This window comes from Nyctereutes procyonoides, unplaced genomic scaffold (genome assembly GCF_905146905.1).
Source record: "Nyctereutes procyonoides isolate TBG_1078 unplaced genomic scaffold, NYPRO_anot_genome, whole genome shotgun sequence".
Lineage (NCBI taxonomy): Eukaryota > Metazoa > Chordata > Mammalia > Carnivora > Canidae > Nyctereutes > Nyctereutes procyonoides.
This window is the reverse complement of record NW_026575120.1, coordinates 40,600,815-40,621,515: the sequence shown is the minus strand read 5'-3', so window position 1 is coordinate 40,621,515 and position 20,701 is coordinate 40,600,815. Positions and strand designations below refer to the sequence as shown.

The window sequence follows — 20,701 nt, the reverse complement described above, 5'->3', positions numbered from 1 at the left end:
CGCAGGCGTATGATGGATCGCTGGTCCCCTGCCCTGAGGGACTCTCCACTCAGAACACCCCACGGCCCTCATCCCATCACTACAGACCACCTGCCCGGTGTCCCAGGGGCGCTCCTGGAACTCCGAGCAGGATCCAGCACATGACAGGGCTTAGGGAGCTCCTGCTACTCTCCACCGCCCCACCCGTCCTGTCAAGAGGACAAGCAGAGGCCACACATGTACCTGCCCAGGTGATGCGCAGGTAAAGGACACAGGCAAATACACATACCTGCCCAGGTGATATACAGATGCAAGACACACGTGTACCTGTCCCAAGCAGGGTGTAAGGCACACACACGCACATACACCTGGATCTAGGTCATGCACAGGTACGGGACATATGCCACACACTCCTGGACCTGAGTGATGTCCAGGTATAGGACACACGCATACATGAGTATCTGGACCAGGCGATGTGCGGGTACAGGACACATGCACACATAAGTAGCTGGACCCAGGTGATGTACAGGACACACATGCACACACATCTGGACCACATGGATCATAGGTCAGGGAGAAGTACAACAGGCACCTGGACCCAGGTAATGTGCAGGTACAGGACACAGGCACACAGACACCTGGGCCACGTGGATTGCAGGTCAGGGAGACACACAACAAGCACCTGGACCCAGGTGATGTGCAGGCGCAGGACACATGCACACACACTCCTGGACCTCAGTGATATGCAGGTACAGGACACATGCACACATAACTACCTGGATCCAGGTGATATGCAGGTACAGGATACACGCACCCACACTCCTGGACCCAGGTGATGTACAGGTACAGTACACACACACACACGCGCGCGCACACACACACACACACACACACACATCTGGACCTGAGTGATGTGTAGGTACAGGACACATGCACACATGCACCTGGACCCAGGCGATGGCAGGTCTGGACATACGCACATACACGCACCTGGACCCGAGTGATGTGCAGGTACAGGACGCAGGCCACCAGGAAGCAGATGCAGAACACCAGGAGCAAGAGGACAACCACGTTCCTAGAACAGAAGATGCAGGGTCACTGCGGGCTGGGGCCAAGCAAGCTGTGCCTGACAAGTGCCCGCGATTCCAACCCCCGACCTCTCCACCAAGTCCCTTTCTGTCTTCCCCCCAACTCCTAACCAGCGGGGCCCACGGAGAGGTCCTCCTTCATGGAGGACCTGCCGCTGGGCACTGCCCTCCTGGGCTAAGTCATCTGGGAGCAGATTTTCTAGAAAAAGCTTGATCCCCACACGGGGCCATCAGGTGGTCGCCGTGTTTACAGCATCTGGGGACGGAGCAGCTTCCTGTGCTTTCTGGAAACTCTGGAAACCAAAGGAGAGCCACTCCACCAGGGGGTCTAAGAAACTGGCCCCTCTGGAAGGAAAGTGGACTTTCCTCCTGAAAGCAAACACTGCCAAACTCACTTTGACTTTGGGTAACTGATTATTACCAAATTACTACGTTTCTCTTCCTTTCCAGAGGCCACTATTTCTCACTTTAACATATCTGAAGATGACGCGCACCTAGAAATCAACGTCCCTCGAAATCTGTCCTGAAGTCAAGGGTACACGTTGGGCGGATGGAAAGGCGCTGAAAATATCTTGTGTCTTAGAACTGTGTAAATGACACACGAGAACCTGAGCGTGAGCGTCCCACACGTGTGCCACCAGGGCCTGCCTGACGGCCTGACTGCAACCAGGGGACAACAGGCTGTGGCTCGTGCGGTCCCGGTGCCAGGGACCACGGTGGCAACGAGCAGACGAGGAAGGACCTCCGGCGCCCTCCTGCCCCGACGGCCAGGCCCGTCACACTTACTGCGGGATGATGAGAAGGTAGACGAGGCCGAACAGGGCGGTGAGGATGAGCGCCAGCACAACGGCACTGGTGAAATACTCGTCCTGGAGCTGGTGGTACTGGGGGACACGGAGACCGCCCATCAGTGGCTGCAGCTGCCAGGACACACGCAAGGTCCCCGCAGGGGCACCCGAGACCCGGGGACCACGCCGCCTGGAGACGGGTGGGGGGAGTGGCTCCCGGGGGGGCCCCTGCCACCTACCTTGCGCTCGCGCTCAGCCTGCTTGTACTTCAGGGTGAAGAAGTCCAGGTCTGCCATCTCCAGCTCCATCTGGCGCGCTTCCAGGAGGCGGCCGATGTACCTGTTGACGCGCGTGCCCGGCGTGGTGTAGACGACGTTCGCAGAGAACGATGAGCGGTTTCTGAGTTTCTCCGATGCGGTTCTCAATGCCCTCCGCTGCCGCCATGGAGGGAAAAAAATAAATGTCAAATCCTCCGCTCATTGAAGAAAAAGCTCTTCCACTCCCCTCAGCCTGCTGTCTTGGGGGGCAGGTGCGGGGCCGAGATGCGGTCGTGCCTCCACCACCTGAGATCCCAGGTGACTTAGTGCATCATTGGCCCTGAGACGCCTGCGTCTGCAAATACGGGCATGCGATGTTCATGTGGCACTCCGTGTGGATGCGGGCGGAACCCAGCACAGAGCAAGAAAACAGAAGTTGGTTCTTAAAAAATATCAATAAAATTGACAAATCTCCAGCAGGCATGACAAAGAAAAAAAGAGAGAGAGACTAACAAACCTGGGGATGAAACAATTCTACCATACTATGCTGACGTCAAAAAGGTAATAAGGAAATACTGTGAACAGTTACACACCTTAATTTGACGACTCAGATCAATGAACGACTCGGAACACACACGCTACCAGAACTCACCTAACATGAAAGGTTATGAGATTAGCCCTGTAATTTACTAAAGAAATTCAACTCATAACTGTAAAGTTCCCGAAAAATGAATCTCCAGCTCCAGGTGGCTTCACTGGAGAATTTTACTCAACATTTAAATAAGGATAAACACCAATTCTGCATCATCTCTTCCAGAAAACAGAAAAGGTAACACCTTCCAACTCACTTTATAAACTCGGAATCATCCTGATGCCAAAGTCAGACCGAGACAAGACAGAAACAGGAACACTACAGGCCAGCTCTTTCAATACCGATGCTACAATCCTTAACAAAACAGCAAAGAGAATTCGGCAGCCTAAGAACAGAAGCATGCACCATGACCATGAACAGAGATGCAGATCCTTTTACACATCTGCACATCGATGCAACACACCACAGAAAAAAAATCCCATGGTTGTGTCAATTGACACAGAAAAATTTGACAGCTGAATCTGACAAAATTCAACACTCATTCTTGATAAGCAAGATCAGAAAACTAGGGAGGGAGGGGAAGTTCTCCAACTTGATGAAGATCCACAGAACACTGACAGCTACCGTCGTACTTGCTGGTAAAAGATGGAGTGCTTTCAGCAACCCCGGCCATTGCAATAGGGCAAGAAAAAGAAAAAAAAAAAAGAACATCAGAAAACTGGCCCTTTGCAGATGCCACAATGGTGTACACAGAAAATTCTATGTAGGGGAGGAAACAACTCTAGAACAAATGAATTCCATAAGGTCACTGGATACAAGATGAACATAAAAAAGGTATTTCTTGGGGCACCTGGGTGGCTCAGTCAGTTGGGCGTCTGAGTCTTGGTTTCGGCTCTGGGCATGATCTCGGGGTCCTGGGATGAAGCCTCACATTGGGCCCCCTGCTCAGCAGGTAATCTGCTCGAGCTTCTCCTTCTCCCTCTGCTCCTCCCCCTGCTTGTGCACTCTCATTCTCTCTCTCTAAAAAAACGTGTATTTCTTAAACTAATAATCAGCACGTGAAGACCAAAGTTAAAATTCAGTGCCATATGTACTCATGGAGAAAAACGAAGTACTAGCTACAAATCTAACACGTACACAACTTGTATGCTGGGGATCCCTGGGTGGCGCAGCGGTTTGGCGCCTGCCTTTGGCCCAGGGCGCGATCCTGGAGACCCGGGATCGAATCCCACGTCGGGCTCCGGTGCATGGAGCCTGCTTCTCCCTCTGCCTGTGTCTCTGCCTCTCTCTCTCTCTCTCTCTCTCTCTCTCTGTGACTATCATAAATAAATAAATAAAAATTTAAAAAAAAAACAACTTGTATGCTGAAGACTATATGATACTGATGAAAGAAATCAAAGATTTCAGTGAACAGAGGGACACACGTGCTCATCGATGAGAAGACATGACACAGTAAAGCTGTCGATTCTCCTCATATTGATGTGCACAGGTTCTTTAAAAAAAAAAATTATTTGCTTATTCATGAGAGACAGAGAAAGAGGCAGAGACCCAGGCAGAGGGACAAGCAGGCTTCATGCAGGGAGCCCAATGTGGGACTCGATCCCAGAACCCCGGGTCAGGGCCTAAGCCGAAGAGAGATGCTCAACCAATGAGCCACCCAGGTGCCCCGCGGTGCATGGGTTTAAGGTAATTCTTATCAAAATCCTAACAGGAATTTTTTCATAGATAGACAGGCTTATCTTAACTATAAATGGAAAGGGAAGGGGATGAGAATAGCTCGTTTTTCTCAAAATCACTCAACCCAAGGTTAAGACTGATTGTGTAGCTACCCCGGTCGGAGCAGTACAGCGCTGGTGACAGGAGAGGCACAGAGATCTACAGAATAGAGAGTCCAGAAACAGCCTCACACCAGTATGGTCAATGATTTTTGACTAAATGCAAAAGTAATTCAATGGAAGAGGATAGTCTTGTCAATAAAGGGGGCTGGACCAACTGGTCATCCCTGTGCAAAAAAAGGAAATCTCGACCTAAACCTCACAGTTATAAAAAGAACTTATCAAACCCAACACCCAAGAAACAAACAATCCAATCCTGAAATGGGCAAAAGACATGAAGAGAAATCTCACAGAGGAAGACATAGACATGGCCAACATGCACATGAGAAAATGCTCCGCATCACTTGCCATCAGGGAAATACAAATCAAAACCACAATGAGATCCCACCTCACACCAGTGAGAATGGGGAACATTAACAAGGCAGGAAACCACAAATGTTGGAGAGGATGCGGAGAAAAGGGAACCCTCTTGCACTGTTGGTGGGAATGTGACCTGGTGCAGCCACTCTGGAAAACTGTGTGGAGGTTCCTCAAAGAGTTAAAAATAGACCTGCCCTACGACCCAGCAATTGCACTGTTGGGGATTTACCCCAAAGATTCAGATGCAATGAAACGCCGGGACACCTGCACCCCGATGTTTCTAGCAGCAATGTCCACAATAGCCAAACTGTGGAAGGAGCCTCGGTGTCCGTCGACAGATGAATGGATAAAGAAGATGTGGTTTATGTGTACAGTGGAATATTCCTCAGCCATTAGAAACGACAAATACCCACCATTTGCTTCAACGTGGATGGACCTGGAGGGTATTATGCTGAGTGAAGTAAGTCAATCGGAGAAGCACAAACATTATATGGTCTCATTCATTTGGGGAATATGAATAATAGTGAAAGGGAATAAAGGGAAAGGAGAGAAGATGTGTGGGAAATATCAGAAAGGGAGACAAACCACAAGCGACCTCTAACTCTGGGAAACGAACAAGGAGTGGAAGGAAGGGAGGTGGGCGGGGGTGGGGGTGAATGGGTGACGGGCACCGAGGGGGGCACTTGACGGGATGAGCACTGGGTGTTATGCTATATGTTGGCAAATCTAACTTAAATTTTAAAATGTGATAAAATCTATGTATATATAAAAGATTAACTCAAAATGCACCATAAAAAATTCTGAGAACACCAGAAACACAGTCCAGAAAGGAAAAAAATATCAGTAAATCGGACATCTTTGAAATCTGAAACTTCTGTCCTGGGAAAGACACTGTGAACGTGACGGAAAGACAAGCCACACGTGTGACAGTAGAATCAGATCCAGGATTCATCGAGAACTCTGAAGAGTCAACAGTACCAAAAAAATAAAAAATTAAAAAAATTAAAAAAACACTCGAATTACAAAGCAGACAGGCATTTTGCCAACAAAGAAGAGAAAATATATGGACAGAAAACAAGCACTTGAAAAGGTGGCTGGCATGACGGGCCACCTGGGAGATGCCAATAAACGCAAGTCACTAAACAGGTGTTAGAACAGCCAAAATTTTCTAAAAGCAGAGACCGCACAAAGCTGGCTGGACGCAGAGAAGCTGCGTCTTGCACACGTGGCTGCCGGGAACGTGGTATGGGACGGTCTTTCCGGAAACAGTTTGGCGGTTTCTTAAAAAAAAACCAAAAACAAGACCCATCCGCAGCACAGCTGGGCATCTGTCCCCGGTAATAAGCATTTACGTCCCCACGAAAGAGAACGCGAGCGAATGTTGCGGTTTTATTTTTAACAGTCACGGTCGGGAACAAGCTAAACGTCCTTCAACGGGTCCCGCAAACGGTGGCCCGCCCGCCCCCGGAATGCCAGCCGGCCACGGGGGCACGGGGGACCCGGGGCTCCGTCCCGAGTGAGGAGGAGCCAGGGTCACGGGGCGCATCCCGGGGTCCACGTCCACGATGTCCTCAGTGCAGAGGTCAGCACGGAGAGCCGTCCGTGGGGGGGCCCGGGGGCTGGGAGGGGCGGCGTGTGGCACAGCAGAAGGGGGATCGTGGCGTGAGGGAACGTTCCGGGCCCCGAGTGTGGCCGCCAGGACGCCCCGGGGCACAGCCACACGCACCACCCAGCGGCGCCCGTCACTAGCTCGGGTGCACGCGTCCTGGGGAGCTGCGACCTCGGGGAGCCCGCCGGGGGCCCCAGTGTGCACACTGCGTGGCGCCGCCGCGGACGTGCATGCGGCCAGGGTGGTGCATCACCGCCCCCCTCCGGAATGCGGCGAGAATGTGGGACGGGATGGGACAGAGCCGTCACCCACGACCCCTGCTGGGCAGGTTGCTCCCACAGCGACCAGCAGCGAGCGCGTCCGTGCTCCTCCCGGGACGGCTCCTTCGAGGGCAGGACCTCCGCTGCGCCCCCGCTCCCCTGCCCCGCGGCGAGGCCACGCTTTCCCTCTTTGTCGTACTTCCCTGGACTTTCCACAACAATCGTGTTTCCTCGGAAAACAAGTCAGAGCCAAGGTCACAAGGAAACGTGCCCATTTTGGTGCACACTCTGGCCGCCTGGGCCTGTTTCTTGACCTGCCAGAGGCCAGGCTCGAGGCCTGGGTGCAGAGCCCTGGGTGCGGGCCAGCCGTGCAGCCCCGAGGGCGCCCCTGACCTCTCTGCTCCAGCTTCCCAGTCTGCGACCCACAACGAGGGGGGGCACGGCGTGCTGCCAGCGGGAAGCACCTGAGTCCACGCAGAGACCCAAGTGAGGCAGAGCCGCCGGGAGCAAGAGGCCCTTGCGGAAGTCGGGAGGCCGGGCTGGGCCGGCTGACCCCGGGCAGGAGAGGTGACCCGACCCGCTCTGCTCGCCACCGGGCCTTGCGGGGACGTGGGGGGAACAGGGCTGTGCGGGCAGGAGAGCCAGCTTGGGGGCCGACATGGACTTGCCTGCTCTGCGTCCTTCCCGCCGGCTGAAACGAGGACGCAATGACCGGAGCCCCAGCATCCCTGCGGGGCCACGTGGCGATGACAGCAGGCAGGCCGGCCGGAACAGGTCACGGGTCTGGCTCAAGATGATCGCGAAGCTGCCACGTGGGCCCCCACCTGCCTGCTCTCTGGGTTCACTTTAAGCGTAAGAAAGCTAACCTCTCTCCTGGTCAAGCCCCCACGACCGCTGGGTTTGTCCAACAGCACGACGCCCACGCTGACTCACAGCGGCCCTGAGCACACACACGTGTGACATGCATTTGGGGGGCTCAGCGGTTGAGCATCTGCCTTCAGCTCAGGGCAGTGACCCCAGGGTCGTGGGATTGAGTCCTGCATCGGGCTCCTGCATGGAGCCTGCTTCTCCCTCTGCCTGTGTCTCTGTCTCTCTCATTGTGTTTCTCATGAATAAATAAATAAACCTAATAATAAAAATAGTAGTAATAGTAGTAGTAGTAGTAATAATAATAATAATAATAACACAGTGTGGAAAAGAGGCGCCAAAGTCAGAGCTACAACCATTCGTCCAGAAAACCTGAGAGAGCCAGCCCTGGCCACACACGAGGGCGCCTGCGCAGGACTCAGGCCTGCACATGGACGACGGGACACAGGGCCAGTGAGAGATCCCATCTCAACAGGGACACAGGCCCTGGGGGGCAGTGGGGACAGTGCCCGTGGGCAGAAGGGCCTGCCCGGCAGGGTCACCCGACAGCCACCTCCCCAGCTGCCCAGCTGGCATGCTGGCCCGGCCTCGGTGCCTGTCCCCCGCCCTTCGGAACCACCGGCCTTGTCACTGCCCCGTCTCCACCCCGGGGGCGACCCCCAAGGTGGGAGGCCAGGACCCGCTGTCCCCGGCAAACAGACAAAGGACCAGGGTCGGCAGGTGCGCACGGCCCCACCTGGGAGGCATCCCACACTGCAGAGGTTCAGGGGTCAGGGGCTGGGCCAGGATTCAGGGACGCGGCACTGTGCTCCCAGGAGGCGCAGGAATCCAGCAGCGACATCAGACGACAGGGAGGGAGGGAAGGGCCGGCGCGCACGTGCACAGGCATGCGTTCTCGTGCACACACGGCCATGCACACGCGTGGACACTCACGCAGGCACACTTACAGAGGCACAAGGACGTGGTAAGAAAGGGAAGCCGCCAGGGGCCCTCAGGACGTGGGAACCCAGGCCGGGCAGGTGGCAGATGCACCCAGGGAGCTCGCGGAGCCTGTCACTAACTGCAGCCACGCAGGGCCTGAGCGAGACGGGCAGGAAGCTTCCCCCCAAAACCCCACCAGTAAACACCGACATGGGAGACCCTGCCCCCGTGGGAGGGGACGTGAGGACCACGCTCTCAGACCTGGCTTTGCACCGACGGGACCCGCTCTCAGGAACACTCGTGCACATGCCTGCCCACCTGGGATGTCCAAACCCACCGGCCACACACGTGAAGCCCCCGGGTATGGGGGGGTGCAGGGGGTCAGTGTCGATGGAATTCACGTCCCAGCAAAATTCTCACAAACGTGAGCTCAGAGACAAATCCACAAAAACCCTTAGAGGCCATAAACCCCTGGGAGTGCCAGTCAGCAGAATCTGGCTTCTTCCTGAAAAGCCCCTAAAACTACAGGGATGGAATTCCTCGTAACTGCACAAAACCCAGGACGGCGGGGGACAGGCGGCACGGTGTCGGGAAACGGGAATCAGTCGTGGACGGAGCCACGCTGGGCTGGGGTGGCCCAGGACGCAAGGACAAAGGAGGGGAAGGGGCAGCGCGCCAGGCTTTTCCTGCCCCCACGGAGGACCGGGGTCGCCCCTGGAGGGGCTGGGGTCTCCGCCCACACCCCCAGACAGGAGGCCCATGTGGTTGAAGCAGATGCTGGGACCCGCACGGGGCGGCACCGTCCCCCAACCCAGCAGAAGAGGAGAAAACCCAAGGATGCCTCTGACCAACCCAAGGGGAAAACCAGAAACTCCCGGGAGCCAGGTCATGAGGCGGGGACCCCAGGGGAGGCCGCTTTCCGCGGACTCGACGATCTAGCCACGGAGGAGAGGCAAGCAGGTGCGTGGCAGGAGGCCACGGACAGGAGGGGGCCGAGGGCGGGTCTGTGGGACGGCGGCCGGGGCTCCAGACCTCACGACAGAGCATCTGAGGACCGTGAACCTCCAGACGGCAGCGGGGGTCTGAGCACGAATTTACCGAGAAGCACGGGGAATGCCAAATGGAAAAAAAAAAATGCAAGAGGACAGGAAGATTTTCACAGGGAAACGAAAGCCACCCAGCCCCAGACGGCACCCACACGGTCAGGAAGCACAAAGGACGGCGCGGGCGGCCCTCCTACCTTGTCGTCATCCTCACACGTCATGACGTTGGAGAACGGGATCTCCGCCTTGAACATCTTCCGGCAGTGCATGAGCTGAACCAGCAGGTAGCACACGGTCTTGAATTTCATCCTCTTGGCTGGCTTGATGTCGGACAGGATGAGCCCGGGGAATATCTGTGCAGAGAGGCGGCCCGGGGACAGCCCGTGAGCGGCCCGTGAGCGGCCCCGAGCTGCCCCCGGGCCGGGCACGACCTCACGGGGACACAGACGCCAAACAGGCGAGCGGGACCGGCGGGCCGGCTCCACGCACACGGCTCTCGGCTCCTCCCGCGGCCTCTGGACCCAGAGCGAGGCCCCAGAGCTGGGCCTGCAGCAGTGCAGGGCTTGGGGCCCGGCCAGGGAGGTCCCCGGAGGCCTGGACGTCGCTGGCGGGCGGGGCGGCAGCCGGCCGAGGACCAGCGCCCAGAGACCCCCGGGGCCCTGCCCCGCAGGCCCCAACTGCCTGGGTGACTGCTGCTGTGCTGGGGTCCTGGGCGACCCCTCGCCTGGCCCTCCTCCAGGCCCGCGAGGGCTGCCCCTGCTGCAGGAGTGAGCTCAGGGAGCCCCTCGGCCATGGGCCCCAGGTCACAGGGCCTGCACAGCCCCAAACCACGGACACGCAGGACGGAGAAGCTTCAAGCTCTGTCTCGCAGCCGACCTGCTTATGTCCTGAAGGAGCACCGGGGCTGCGGGTGACCCCGACCCCGCCTGTGCCCCCAGACCCTGCCTGTGCCCCATGCCCCCCGCCTGAGCCCTGCGTCCCCCGCCTGTGCCCCGCAACCCCCACCTGTGCTCCCTGACCTCGCCTGTGACCCACGGCCCCCCCTTCTGTGCCCCCTGCCCCTCACCTGTGCCCCCCACCTCGTTTGTGCCCCCCATCCGTCGCCTGCGCCCCCACCCCTTGCCTGTGCCCCACGACCCCTGCCTGTGCCCTGAGACACCGTCCTGTGCCCCCAGACCCCACCTGTGCCCCGTGGCCTCCCCTTCTGTGCCCCTGCTCCCCGCTTCTGTGCCCCTCGCCCCCCGCCTGTGCCCCGCATCACCTGCCTGTGCCCCCGACCCCAACCTGTGTCCCGCACCCCCTGCCTGTGCCCCCAGCCCCTCGCCTGTGCCCTGAGACCCTCCTCTGTGCCCTGAAACCCTCGCCTGAGCCTGGGAAGAACTAGGCCCCCTTAATCACACCCAAATCCGTTTCCTTGGGCACACAGCCCTTGAGGGCCCCCTATGCGGGTCACGGGCCTCTCCCGTGTGCACGGCTCCCTCAGCCCTCAGCAGCCCCACCACTGGCCTGGCATGCTGGAGAGGAGTAGAGGCCCAGGAAGGTCAGTGGGGGGGGGGGGCGGTTGCAGGGTGGCCCCGCCCCCGAGAGGACCCCGGGCTCCGCCTGGGGGTCCAGGAGCTCGTCCACCCCGAAGGCCTGGCCCAGGCCCAGGACCAGGCGAGTGGGGGCCCCGTTCCCCTCCCGGAGCCCACCTTCCGCCGGTGAGACGGCACGATGAAGAACGTTTCGATGTTGTGAGCTTTCAGGAAGCTGTTCCTCTCGTGCCCGTGACCCGGCTCCACCTCGTAGTCACCGTTCAAACACGCCAGCGTCGTCTTCGTGATGTGGACCTTCCTGCAACACAGCAGCCCCGCCATGCCCAGGGCCTGCAGGCGGCGGCAAGCGGCCCTCCCCGCGGACGCGTCCAGGACTCAGGCTCCCCGTGTCAGGGGCAGCCCAGGCACGTGGACACGCAGTGCCAGGAGGAAGCTGGCGTGCCCTCCGGACAGTGAGGCCACGGGGCCTCCCTTCCTCGGGTGAGCGCAGGGGACGAGCAGAGAGAAGCGACAGCACCAGGCGGTCCGAGCCTCGGACCTCCTCTCCGTCCACTGCGGCTCCTGCAGAGGCCGGGGGTCCTGGGGGCCCCCCGCGGGCCCCTCCCAGGTGGCTCCGAGAAGCACCTGCCCCAGTCCTTCGGCCCGGAGCGCATCGCCTCCCCTCGACTCACCCGGGCAGGCCGGCGGCCTCCATGACGTTGGCCAGGGTCACGTCGTTGGACCACACGTCGTACTGCCACTTGCGCAGGCCGAGGACCCCGCAGAGGACCCTGCCGGTGTGCAGCCCCACACGCATGTTCAGGTCCACCTCAGTGGCCTCGGCCACTGACCTGCAAGAAACAGGTCACGGGCATGAGCTGGGCCCTCGTGTACACCCGTGAGGGGAGCCCGGACAGGCGGGAGCATGGGGTCCGCGCCCGGCTCTGGGATGCACGGCCACAGTCAGGTGCCAGAGGGAGCGCTGAGCCAGGTGACCAGCCCCTCTGCCGCCCTGGTCTGTCCACAGGTGCCCCCACAGCAGGTGTGTCCAACGGGCCTTCCGCATGAGCGGCAAAGCCCAACCACACCAGGAGGCCGAGCCACGGCGCAGGCCACGGTGGCCCCGTGGTTAGCAAGTCGGCCACAAGGGAAACCACAGACATGCAGGGCCACCAGGCCGCCACCCTGGAGCCAACCCCACCAGCGCCCAGCCCGGGGCAGACCCCCACCCGCCCAGCAGAGCAGGTGGCCCGTGAGCTCAGAGACCAACCTCCCTCCTGCTTCAAGACTGCGGTTGATTCACGTGCGCCCACCTTCTTCCTAGTGCGACTTGGCCCAGCTGAGACGCAGCCTCCAGGGCGCCCTCCCAGGCCCTCACCCCCATCCCCCAGGGCCCATCGCCAGGGCCTCTGGGTGCCGGTTGCCCTTGCAGGAACCCCCTCCCCCAGCCCGTGAGGACCGCGTCCCCCTTGGCCCAGCCTGCCGTGGCCGGGCGCCCGTCACCGCCCCTTGTGCCCACCAAGGGCCCAGCCCCCAGAACCACAGTGTTTCGCGTCGGGTCCGGGGTCCCCGGTGCACGCCCAGAAGTCCGCGCGCCACCACGGGTTACTTGGGAGTCTGAACGGATGTGTCCTCGATACCTATTGACTTTTATACGTGATGAACGTATTTTCTCTCAATTTTAACTTTATCACCCGTTTCCCAACCTCTAGTGAGAGGCGCCAAGATAAACAAAACGAGGTTAAAATTTGGGTTGGGTTTTTTTTTTTTATTGTTTTGTTTTTTTGTTTTGGATTTGCAAACAGAAAGGAAGACAGAGAAACCTGAATGAGAAAAGCAGGACGCGGTCTACTGGAGCGTTTTTAACATTTCCGCCTCTGCAGCCAGGAAGGGGCCCAGGGACGGGGAGGCGGGGACCCACGTGTGGCCGGCAGCACCCCAGCCGGCCGCCAACCAAATCCCACAACCCACACACCCTCACCTGCTCTGGAAAGCTCTGCCTCAAACATCTGCCAACAGATGCAGTTACCGGGACACTCACTTCTCAGTAAAACGCGCATCAGGGAAGGTCTCACGGAGACGTAACCCCCAACACCCCAAACACCAGAGCCAAGCAAAGCGCGTCCGGCTAACGTCTCTGGCACAACAGCGGCTCCTGCTTGCTGGTGGCTGTGCGACCCGACGCTCTGCGGCCTCAGGGGCCGGGGCAGAGGAGCCGCGGATGGGGGCACTGAGGCTCCGGCTGATGGGGACCCAGCAGAGCACCAGGGCCGGCCCGGCCGGAGAGCCCCCAACCCCAGGAGCGGCGCCCACCCCGCAAGGAGGGAGCCCTGGGCCTCCGCTTCCACATCAGTGCCCTGGGCGGTCTTGAACACAGAGCGTGCCAGCGATCCTGCCTGTTACTCCCACGGGAACGTGCCTGCCATGGAGTGGAGCACAAGACCGCCCCCACCCGCTGCACCAGGAACACACACGTCCTCCCCAAACCACCCCCCCCGCCCCCAGCCTCAGGAGAGCTCAGAACCCTGGCGGCCAGGGCCTGCACGCACCTGCCCTTGAGAGAGCCCGTCCATCACCGTGACCGTGTTCATGCAGGGGCAGCAAACACCCCAGCCCCTCACACGCCTGTCCTGAGCTCACAAGTCCAGGGACCCTCGCGTTTGCACCCCGCCTGGGTGTACTGCCAGAGAGGCAACACCCTCGGGGTGGAAGGAGCAGCATCCCCCGACCCTGAGCACCCTGGAACCGCACACAGGGTCTGCAGCAGATGCTCTAAGAATCCCACAACCGGCCCAAACCAGCCCCCGGCTCTGGGTCTCCCCCGTGCGCTGAGGACCCCCAGCTGGAGCCGACCGCTCCGGCCTGGCGAGGGGCGTCTGCAAGCACCACCTGCCTGCCGGTCGCCCACAGCTCCTCTAGCCCTCCAGGCCGCGGCGGGGCCTCGGGGATGCTGCGCCTTCGGGGCTCCCAGGGAGAAGACTGACAGGCCCTGCCCAGAAGGAAGCCGCTGTCCTCCCCGGGTGCCGCGGGCCCAACGCACAGCAGCCCGCAGCCCGGCCAGAGGCCAGACACCCGCCCTGGCCACTGCTCCTCGCTTCTTCTTGGGCAAGTTTCGCGTTTGCAGAGTTCCAGGCTAAACACAAATACACACATTTGCGCACGTTTCTGTGTCAGACGGGGGCGGTGCGGCAGGTGAGGGAGGCCACCAGCAGGCCAGGAGTGGCCCCCCAGGAGCCCGGCCCTGCGTGAGGCCCACCATGCGGCGGACGCACACAGGCGGCGCCCTGCGCTGGGGCCCCCGGAGAAGGGAAGAGGGGCTCATCGTGGGCAGGAGGCCGGCTCCGAGCTGTGGCTCTGGTGGCCCTCGCCCCCGTCCACAGCCGGGACGGCGCCCAGCACACGCTCCCAGTTTGTGGAGACAGAGACCGGGCCCCGGAATCCCAGGTGGCCGTGGAAGCCTCTGGGAATCCGGAGCCGACGCAGACGGCAGCCCCTGGAGGCCAAGGAAGATGCCCACTGGCCCCGGGGTGGGCGGCCTCCGAGGCCAAGGCCGGGTCTCAGGGCCGACAGGGTCGGGAGCCTGGAGCTCAGCCTCAGCGGACAGGAGACAGAGCCAAGGGGCCCCCACCGCCCCGAGTGAACGGAGCAGGGGGCAGACAGGTGGCCGATCCACCTCTCCACACGGCACAGCAGCAGCCACGCCCGAGGGGCGGCGCAGACCTCCGGGTTGGGGCAGCCAGGAGACGGTCACAGAAATCCCTCCGAGGCCGCCCAAGTGCGGTGAAGGTGGGGCGCACCAGGGCAGGCCCAGAGCCCGCGTGAGCAGCCAGGTGTCCCAAGCACGCCTCTGGGCGCCTCTCCACCCAAGGAGACCGAGGGGTGGCAGGGGCACCAGGTCCCTCCAGGAGGCCCCAGCAGGGGAGGCCGGCGTCACCCCCCTCAGGGACATCAACGGCACGAGCCGTCAGCGACAGCCTGGCCAGGCCCTGCCGGGGACGCACCTCTGACCGGCTGACGGGGGAGTGGACACCTGCCTCCCCGCACCTCCCCTGCACAACCTCACTTTGGCCCAGGAGGTCCCAAAACGAGACAGGACGTGACCCAGGCCGTGCTCCACACTGATGTGGCCGCGACGTGAGAGCTGCTGGACGTGAGCCCCACGCGACGTCACATAAGACAGCACGGGCTGTGACACGAGGGGTGACGCGCGACGGGGCGTACGTCACATGCTGACAAAGGACGCGATGTGAACCGCAGGCTATTCGTGGCACGTGGCGCCCGGCGCTCTGATGGCTGGGACGTGGCCGGGGACACGAGAGGACGCCGTCGCCGTCGGAGGGGGAGCCTCTGAACCCTCTGGGAGACGCACCTGCGCTTCCTGCCTGGCCCTGCCCGCCTGCCCCAGGGCAGCTCCCCCTCGAGGGCAGAGGCTCCAGTGTCTGGATGCACACTGGCCTCACCGGGGCCTCTCCCGCCCCCAACCCTGGCGCGGGCGCAGACCCCCACCACTGGCACAGGGACCCACTGCCCGCAGGGCCCCCACCCTGTCCCCGAGGGCGCTGCCCGGCTCCTGGACACCCCACCTCCACACCCGTCCACACTTTGGGCCTCCTCGTTTGCATTCTCTCTCTCTCTCCCCTTTCTTGTTCCTTAGACAACGCTGCTGCTGCCACTTCTCAGCTCCGAGTGTGGATGCTGACAGCGGTCCCTGTGAATTAAGCCCGTCCTGCGGGGCTGCACCCACCCCTCTGAGCTGCTGAGACGTGGGCACGGGGGTGCTCCAGCCACCAGCGCAGCCTCCCGACCCCCGTCGTCCCTACCCCGACCGAGGGTCCCTAACTCTTCATCCCGCCGCCTGACGGGACGAGACAGGCTGGCTGAGAAGTGGACACGGGCGGCCCCGCGGTGTCCAGGCGACGCGCACCTGTTCCCTCGAAGGCCCCTCGGCACGGGGCACCTGGACGCCGAGGCGCGCAAGGCCGAGCACGTGCAGTTCCTTCAAGCGGAACCGGCTGACTCCCTGGATGCCCGGCCTGGCTACACGACAAAGTGTATTTCTTCCCACCCCCCTAACGCCATCCCGACAACGCCCGGGACGGCCACGGAGGAAGAAATGCCGTCCCAGGGAAATGCAGAGGAGGGGGTCCCAGAGGCACACGCGCCTCGCATGCGGCCTGGCTCTCGGCACAGTGGACGGGACAGCGCGGGGGCGGTCGCCGCGGGGACGGTCGCCGCGGGGCACTCACGTGATGGTATCGATCATGTCCAGGCCCATCTCCACGCAGCAGTGGGCATGGTCGGTCTTGGGCTGGGTGAGGCCGGACACACAGTAATAACAGTCGCCGAGGATCTTGATGCGGCGACAGTGGTTCTCCTGGGGGGCGGGGGGCGACAGGACAAATCCCAGGTTAGTGACCCGCCCGGGGCCTGGGCATCTGCACTTTCACCACCAGGTGCCAAAGACCACAGAGTGTGCAGCACGACAGGCAGGGGACCCCTCGGAGGCCAGGGCAGCCTCAGGAAGGTGAGCAGCCCCCAGGGCTGTGGTTAGGGTCACCCTGGGGCACCCACCCGGCCCTATACCTGCACTCAGGCCGGTTCCCACGCAGGGGCCCACCCTGCCCGCCCTGCGGCCCAGCTGGCACACCCACACAGCCCCAGCCTGGAGCCAGCTCTCTCTTCCAGGGGGACCAGCACTGCTTCCCTCCTGACCACCACCTCAGACCGTCACCTGCTGGCCCCTGTGCATCGTGCCAGACACCCCCGACACCGGCCCCCGAAGGGCAGGTGCGCACACCTGCGTCCTCGTGGCTGGCCTCCACGGGATGTGTGGGGCGGCTGCTGTGAAGAGTCACCCACTGGGGCCCGAGCCGCAAGGGGCGCACCAGGGCCTGCACCCTGACCTCGCCACCCAGGGTCATCTCAGAACTGCCACTCTGGCACTTCGCAACAGTAAGAGGGTCAGCGCCCACCTCGCCGTCGCCCGGGGGCAGACCTACTAGCACCTGTCACACGCTGACCCGCCGCTCTCGGCTGTGACCATCCTCGGACACTTCCGTAAAGCTCCCCTCTACGTCCCTAATAGCAGACGGCCTCACAAAACTCCTTCCCGCCAGTGGCTCAGGTCCACGGGTGTGACCACGAGATACGAGGGAGACGCTCTCCAAAACCCATTCACGCGTTCGTTCAGAGGGGACGGCAAGCCCCCTACACGTTAACGGAAGTCGCAAACTTCACGAAAAATGACCTTTTCCAGAATGAACACAAGCAGCGAGAAGCGTGGCTGTGTTCACACGGGGAGTGTCGCGGGCGCCCCGGGCCCACGGGCGTCTGCAGCCCCCTCTGAGAGCACATCCCCCGGCTTCTGCTCATGCTGCCCTCCGTCTGCCCAGAAGGACAGACCCCTCTGGGTGTTCTCCGGTGCTACACGGTGACCTGAGAATTCACCGTGAGAGCCCGCAGCTCCCGCCTCCTGCAGCCCCACCCACCCCCACGTCAGAGGACAGGGCACCCGCCCGGCCCCCTTGGGCTCCCCCGTGGACTGCAAGCTGGCCGCAGGGACGTCCGGTTCTGACCACTCAGCCTCCGGGGGACCGTGGCAGCCACCTGTTAGGACCCCGCCGGCCTCCCTGCCTGCGGAAAGGAGCTCCCGGGTGTCCCACGGGAAGGTCGGGCCGGAGGCGGCCTGTCCTCTGCTGGTGTTGGGGAGCCAGATGGCCGGAGGCAGACACCCCCCCGGGGGAGCCGAGGGCCGGGCCCCAGGGAGTCAGCCGGCCCGCGCTCCTCAGCCACGCTCGCCAGGCCTCCAGCCAGCAGGCAGCCCTGGGATCTCTCCGGGCTCTTCCGGAGCACTCGCCCCACCGTCCCCATCGTCCCCAGTGGGCAGGCAGGCCAGGACGCCCATGCAGGCCAAGGACAGGGAGCCCTCTCCCAACGTCCCGTCCCCAGGCCTGGGGCCCAGGATTGGCACCAGGGGCCACTGCCAAGCCTCGCCCGTGTCCTGGGCGTCAGGACGTCCTCCCAGCGATCGGCCTGGGGCTGCAGACCCCAACCTCCGAGGAGCCCAGGGGTGACGGCACTATTCCTGCAGCCGGCCCGGGTCCCGGTACCTCAAGGGTGATGTGTGCCCATCGGCACCTCCGCAGGGCGTCCCTGTGCCCCGGCTGTCTCTGGACCCCAGGTGTGCGCAAGCCGCAGGAAGGCAGGGAGGTGCCCACGGGGAGCCCCGGAGTGAGCACGCCGCCCGCACGCCGCCCTCCAAGGAAGGGCAAAGCCACTGAGCAGGCAGCATCCGGAGGCCACAGCCTCCTAATTACAGGCTGTCAGCGGCAGATGTGTCCTTGGTGAAGGTCCCGCCGCGCGGCCTCCGCCCCTCCCGGCTGCCCGGCCGCGGGGCAGGGCAGGGCACAGCGCACGGCAGACCGGGCTCAAAGCAGCGAACGCCTCGCCTCGTCTTCTAACCTCCAACGTCCCGGCTGCCGTTCGCCAGCTCGCGAGACAGAGGAGGTGCCGCACCGACTGGGCCGTGCTCCAACCTCAAGCCCCCTGAGGGGCAGCCCGGGAGCTGGAGCCAGGCCCCTGCAATGACGACGGGACAGCGGTTTCTGAGACCTCCGCCCACATGTCCACGCTGGGGACACAGCGGCCAGCGAGGCCCGAGGGGCTGCAGGAGGATCCGGGCAGGAAGGCCGCACGCGGGGCCTCACGGACAAGCTCTGACCCGCCGCCCGGCCGAACGGGCAGCCGCGGGGCCTGGACCCACGACATCAGCCACAGCGTGCGCGGGGAGGAGGCGCCGACCACCATCCACCGCGGCTTCCGCTCCTCCTGAACCGTCCGCACAGAATTCCCTTCACCCGGCCCTTGCGAGCCGGCCCCGGGTAGGATGAGGGTCCTGTGGTCCCAGAGCCTCTGCCCGCCGGGGGGGGACCGCACAGGAGCCACGTCTGTCCGGCCGCAGAGAGGCCGTCAGCCTAGCGCCGACTCCGCAGGCCCAGGCAGGCCCGAGACGGCCCCGCGCCCGGTGTGGCTCTGGGCAGCAGGCGGTCATCGTGCACGTCGGCTCCTGGTACCGGGACCGAGGGGACCGCCCACGGCAGCACGATGCCCGACCCCGTGGGCCCTCCCTCCACGCACAGGCCTCAGGGTCTCCACCAAGGAACCAAGCCATGCAAATACTTTACACAGTTCAAAAAACTCAATTGGGGGACACCTGGGAGGCTCAGCTGAAGCGTCTGCCTTCAGCTTAGGTCATGATCTCGGGGTCCTGGGATCAAGCCCCATATGGGGCTCCCTGGTCAGCACGGACTCTGCTTCTCCCTCTGCCCGTCACCTTGCCCGTGTTCACGTTCTCTCCCTCTAATCAATCTTTAAAAATCTGAATGAATAAATAAACAAACGGCAAGCAGCGATGCTCAAAACGCAAAACCAAAATGAAATAAGCCCTAAGGGTGACAGCGTCGGGAGGGTGACGGCATCGGAACGGCGACCGCGTCCGGTGCTGCGACTGCATGTCCAGTGGGACGTCAGCCGCGGACAAAACAAAGAAAGGCCTCGAGGAACCCGAAACCGCACGTGGTGTCCTGTCGCACGTGTCGAGCGGGCAACGTCCCTCTGAGCCTTCGATGCGCAGAGACATGAAAGAGGGAAAGGACGTCGCCGGCGTGGGGACTTCCAGCCTCGGGGAGAAGGGACGTGCAGGGGAGAATCAAAGGAGCGGAGGGACTCAGTGGTCGGAAAGAGCAACACAAACACAGGATGCGCCGTTATTCTTCTAAAACACAGCCTCACCCCTGCGTCCTGAGACGCCGGAGGACGAGCTGGAAAACCAGTTCCCGTGGACGGAAGCAATTGCCGCATCTGTGTGCGGAGGTGGGGGGGGGGGCGTCTCGCCATCCGGGGACACGGGCTGGGGGCGGCCTCGTCCCTGGAGGCGGGAGGCGCCCGCGGGGAGGCCCCAGAGCAGGGGGGATGCATCCAGGCACAGCGGGCGCCCACAATCCCAGGACCGCCCGGGACGGAGGGGCCAGACGGCGGCTCCGGGCGCCCATTCCTCAGTCGGAAAGCACATCGGTGACAAAAGCCAAGCGGGCACCGTTTTTGAGGATCACCAATCAGCTGACGTGTGAACCTTCTTCGATGTAAAGAATCACGAGCCAATAAGTGCAGGAACAATGATGGGAAAAGTTCGCCGCAGTGAATTACCAAGCGCCCCGCTTTCGGGGCAGCTGCCACGGCCCCCCACGGGACGGACGTCATGGGAAGCAGCCGGCAGGTGGGTCGCACGCACGCAGGGGACCACGGAAACCGCGAGCCTTGAACGAGCTGGGAGCCGGCCAAGGGCACGCCAGGGGAGGAACGGGGAGACCGGCGGCACCCAAGAAGGCTCCCCAGCACGAAGGAACCAGGCCGGGCCCCAGCCCCAGGGGCCGGGGGCTCAGGGCAGGTGGCGGGCAGGAGCCGCCCCGAGGCCTGTGTCCTGACAGACATCCGGGGGCCGCGACGACCAGTCCCGCTGTGTCCACAGCAGCCCAAGGGTCTGGAGCCCCCACCCCACCCCACGTGCTCTACGCGCCCTGCCGCCCAGGC

At 61.9% G+C, this 20,701-nt stretch overlaps 1 protein-coding gene across 1 annotated transcript in view; it reads right to left on the bottom strand.

The window, feature by feature from the left end:
- LOC129516202 (adenylate cyclase type 1) overlaps window positions 1-20,701 on the bottom strand; it is a 94,279-nt gene that overhangs the window by 33,213 nt on the left and 40,365 nt on the right. The window contains exons 5-11 of the mRNA XM_055335539.1: window positions 16,360-16,487; window positions 11,806-11,964; window positions 11,291-11,432; window positions 9,797-9,952; window positions 2,095-2,289; window positions 1,854-1,951; window positions 970-1,054 (exon numbers count right to left, since the gene is read on the bottom strand). Of these exons, the coding sequence (XP_055191514.1) occupies window positions 970-1,054; window positions 1,854-1,951; window positions 2,095-2,289; window positions 9,797-9,952; window positions 11,291-11,432; window positions 11,806-11,964; window positions 16,360-16,487 (963 nt within the window). The remainder of the gene's footprint in view (window positions 1-969; window positions 1,055-1,853; window positions 1,952-2,094; window positions 2,290-9,796; window positions 9,953-11,290; window positions 11,433-11,805; window positions 11,965-16,359; window positions 16,488-20,701) is intronic.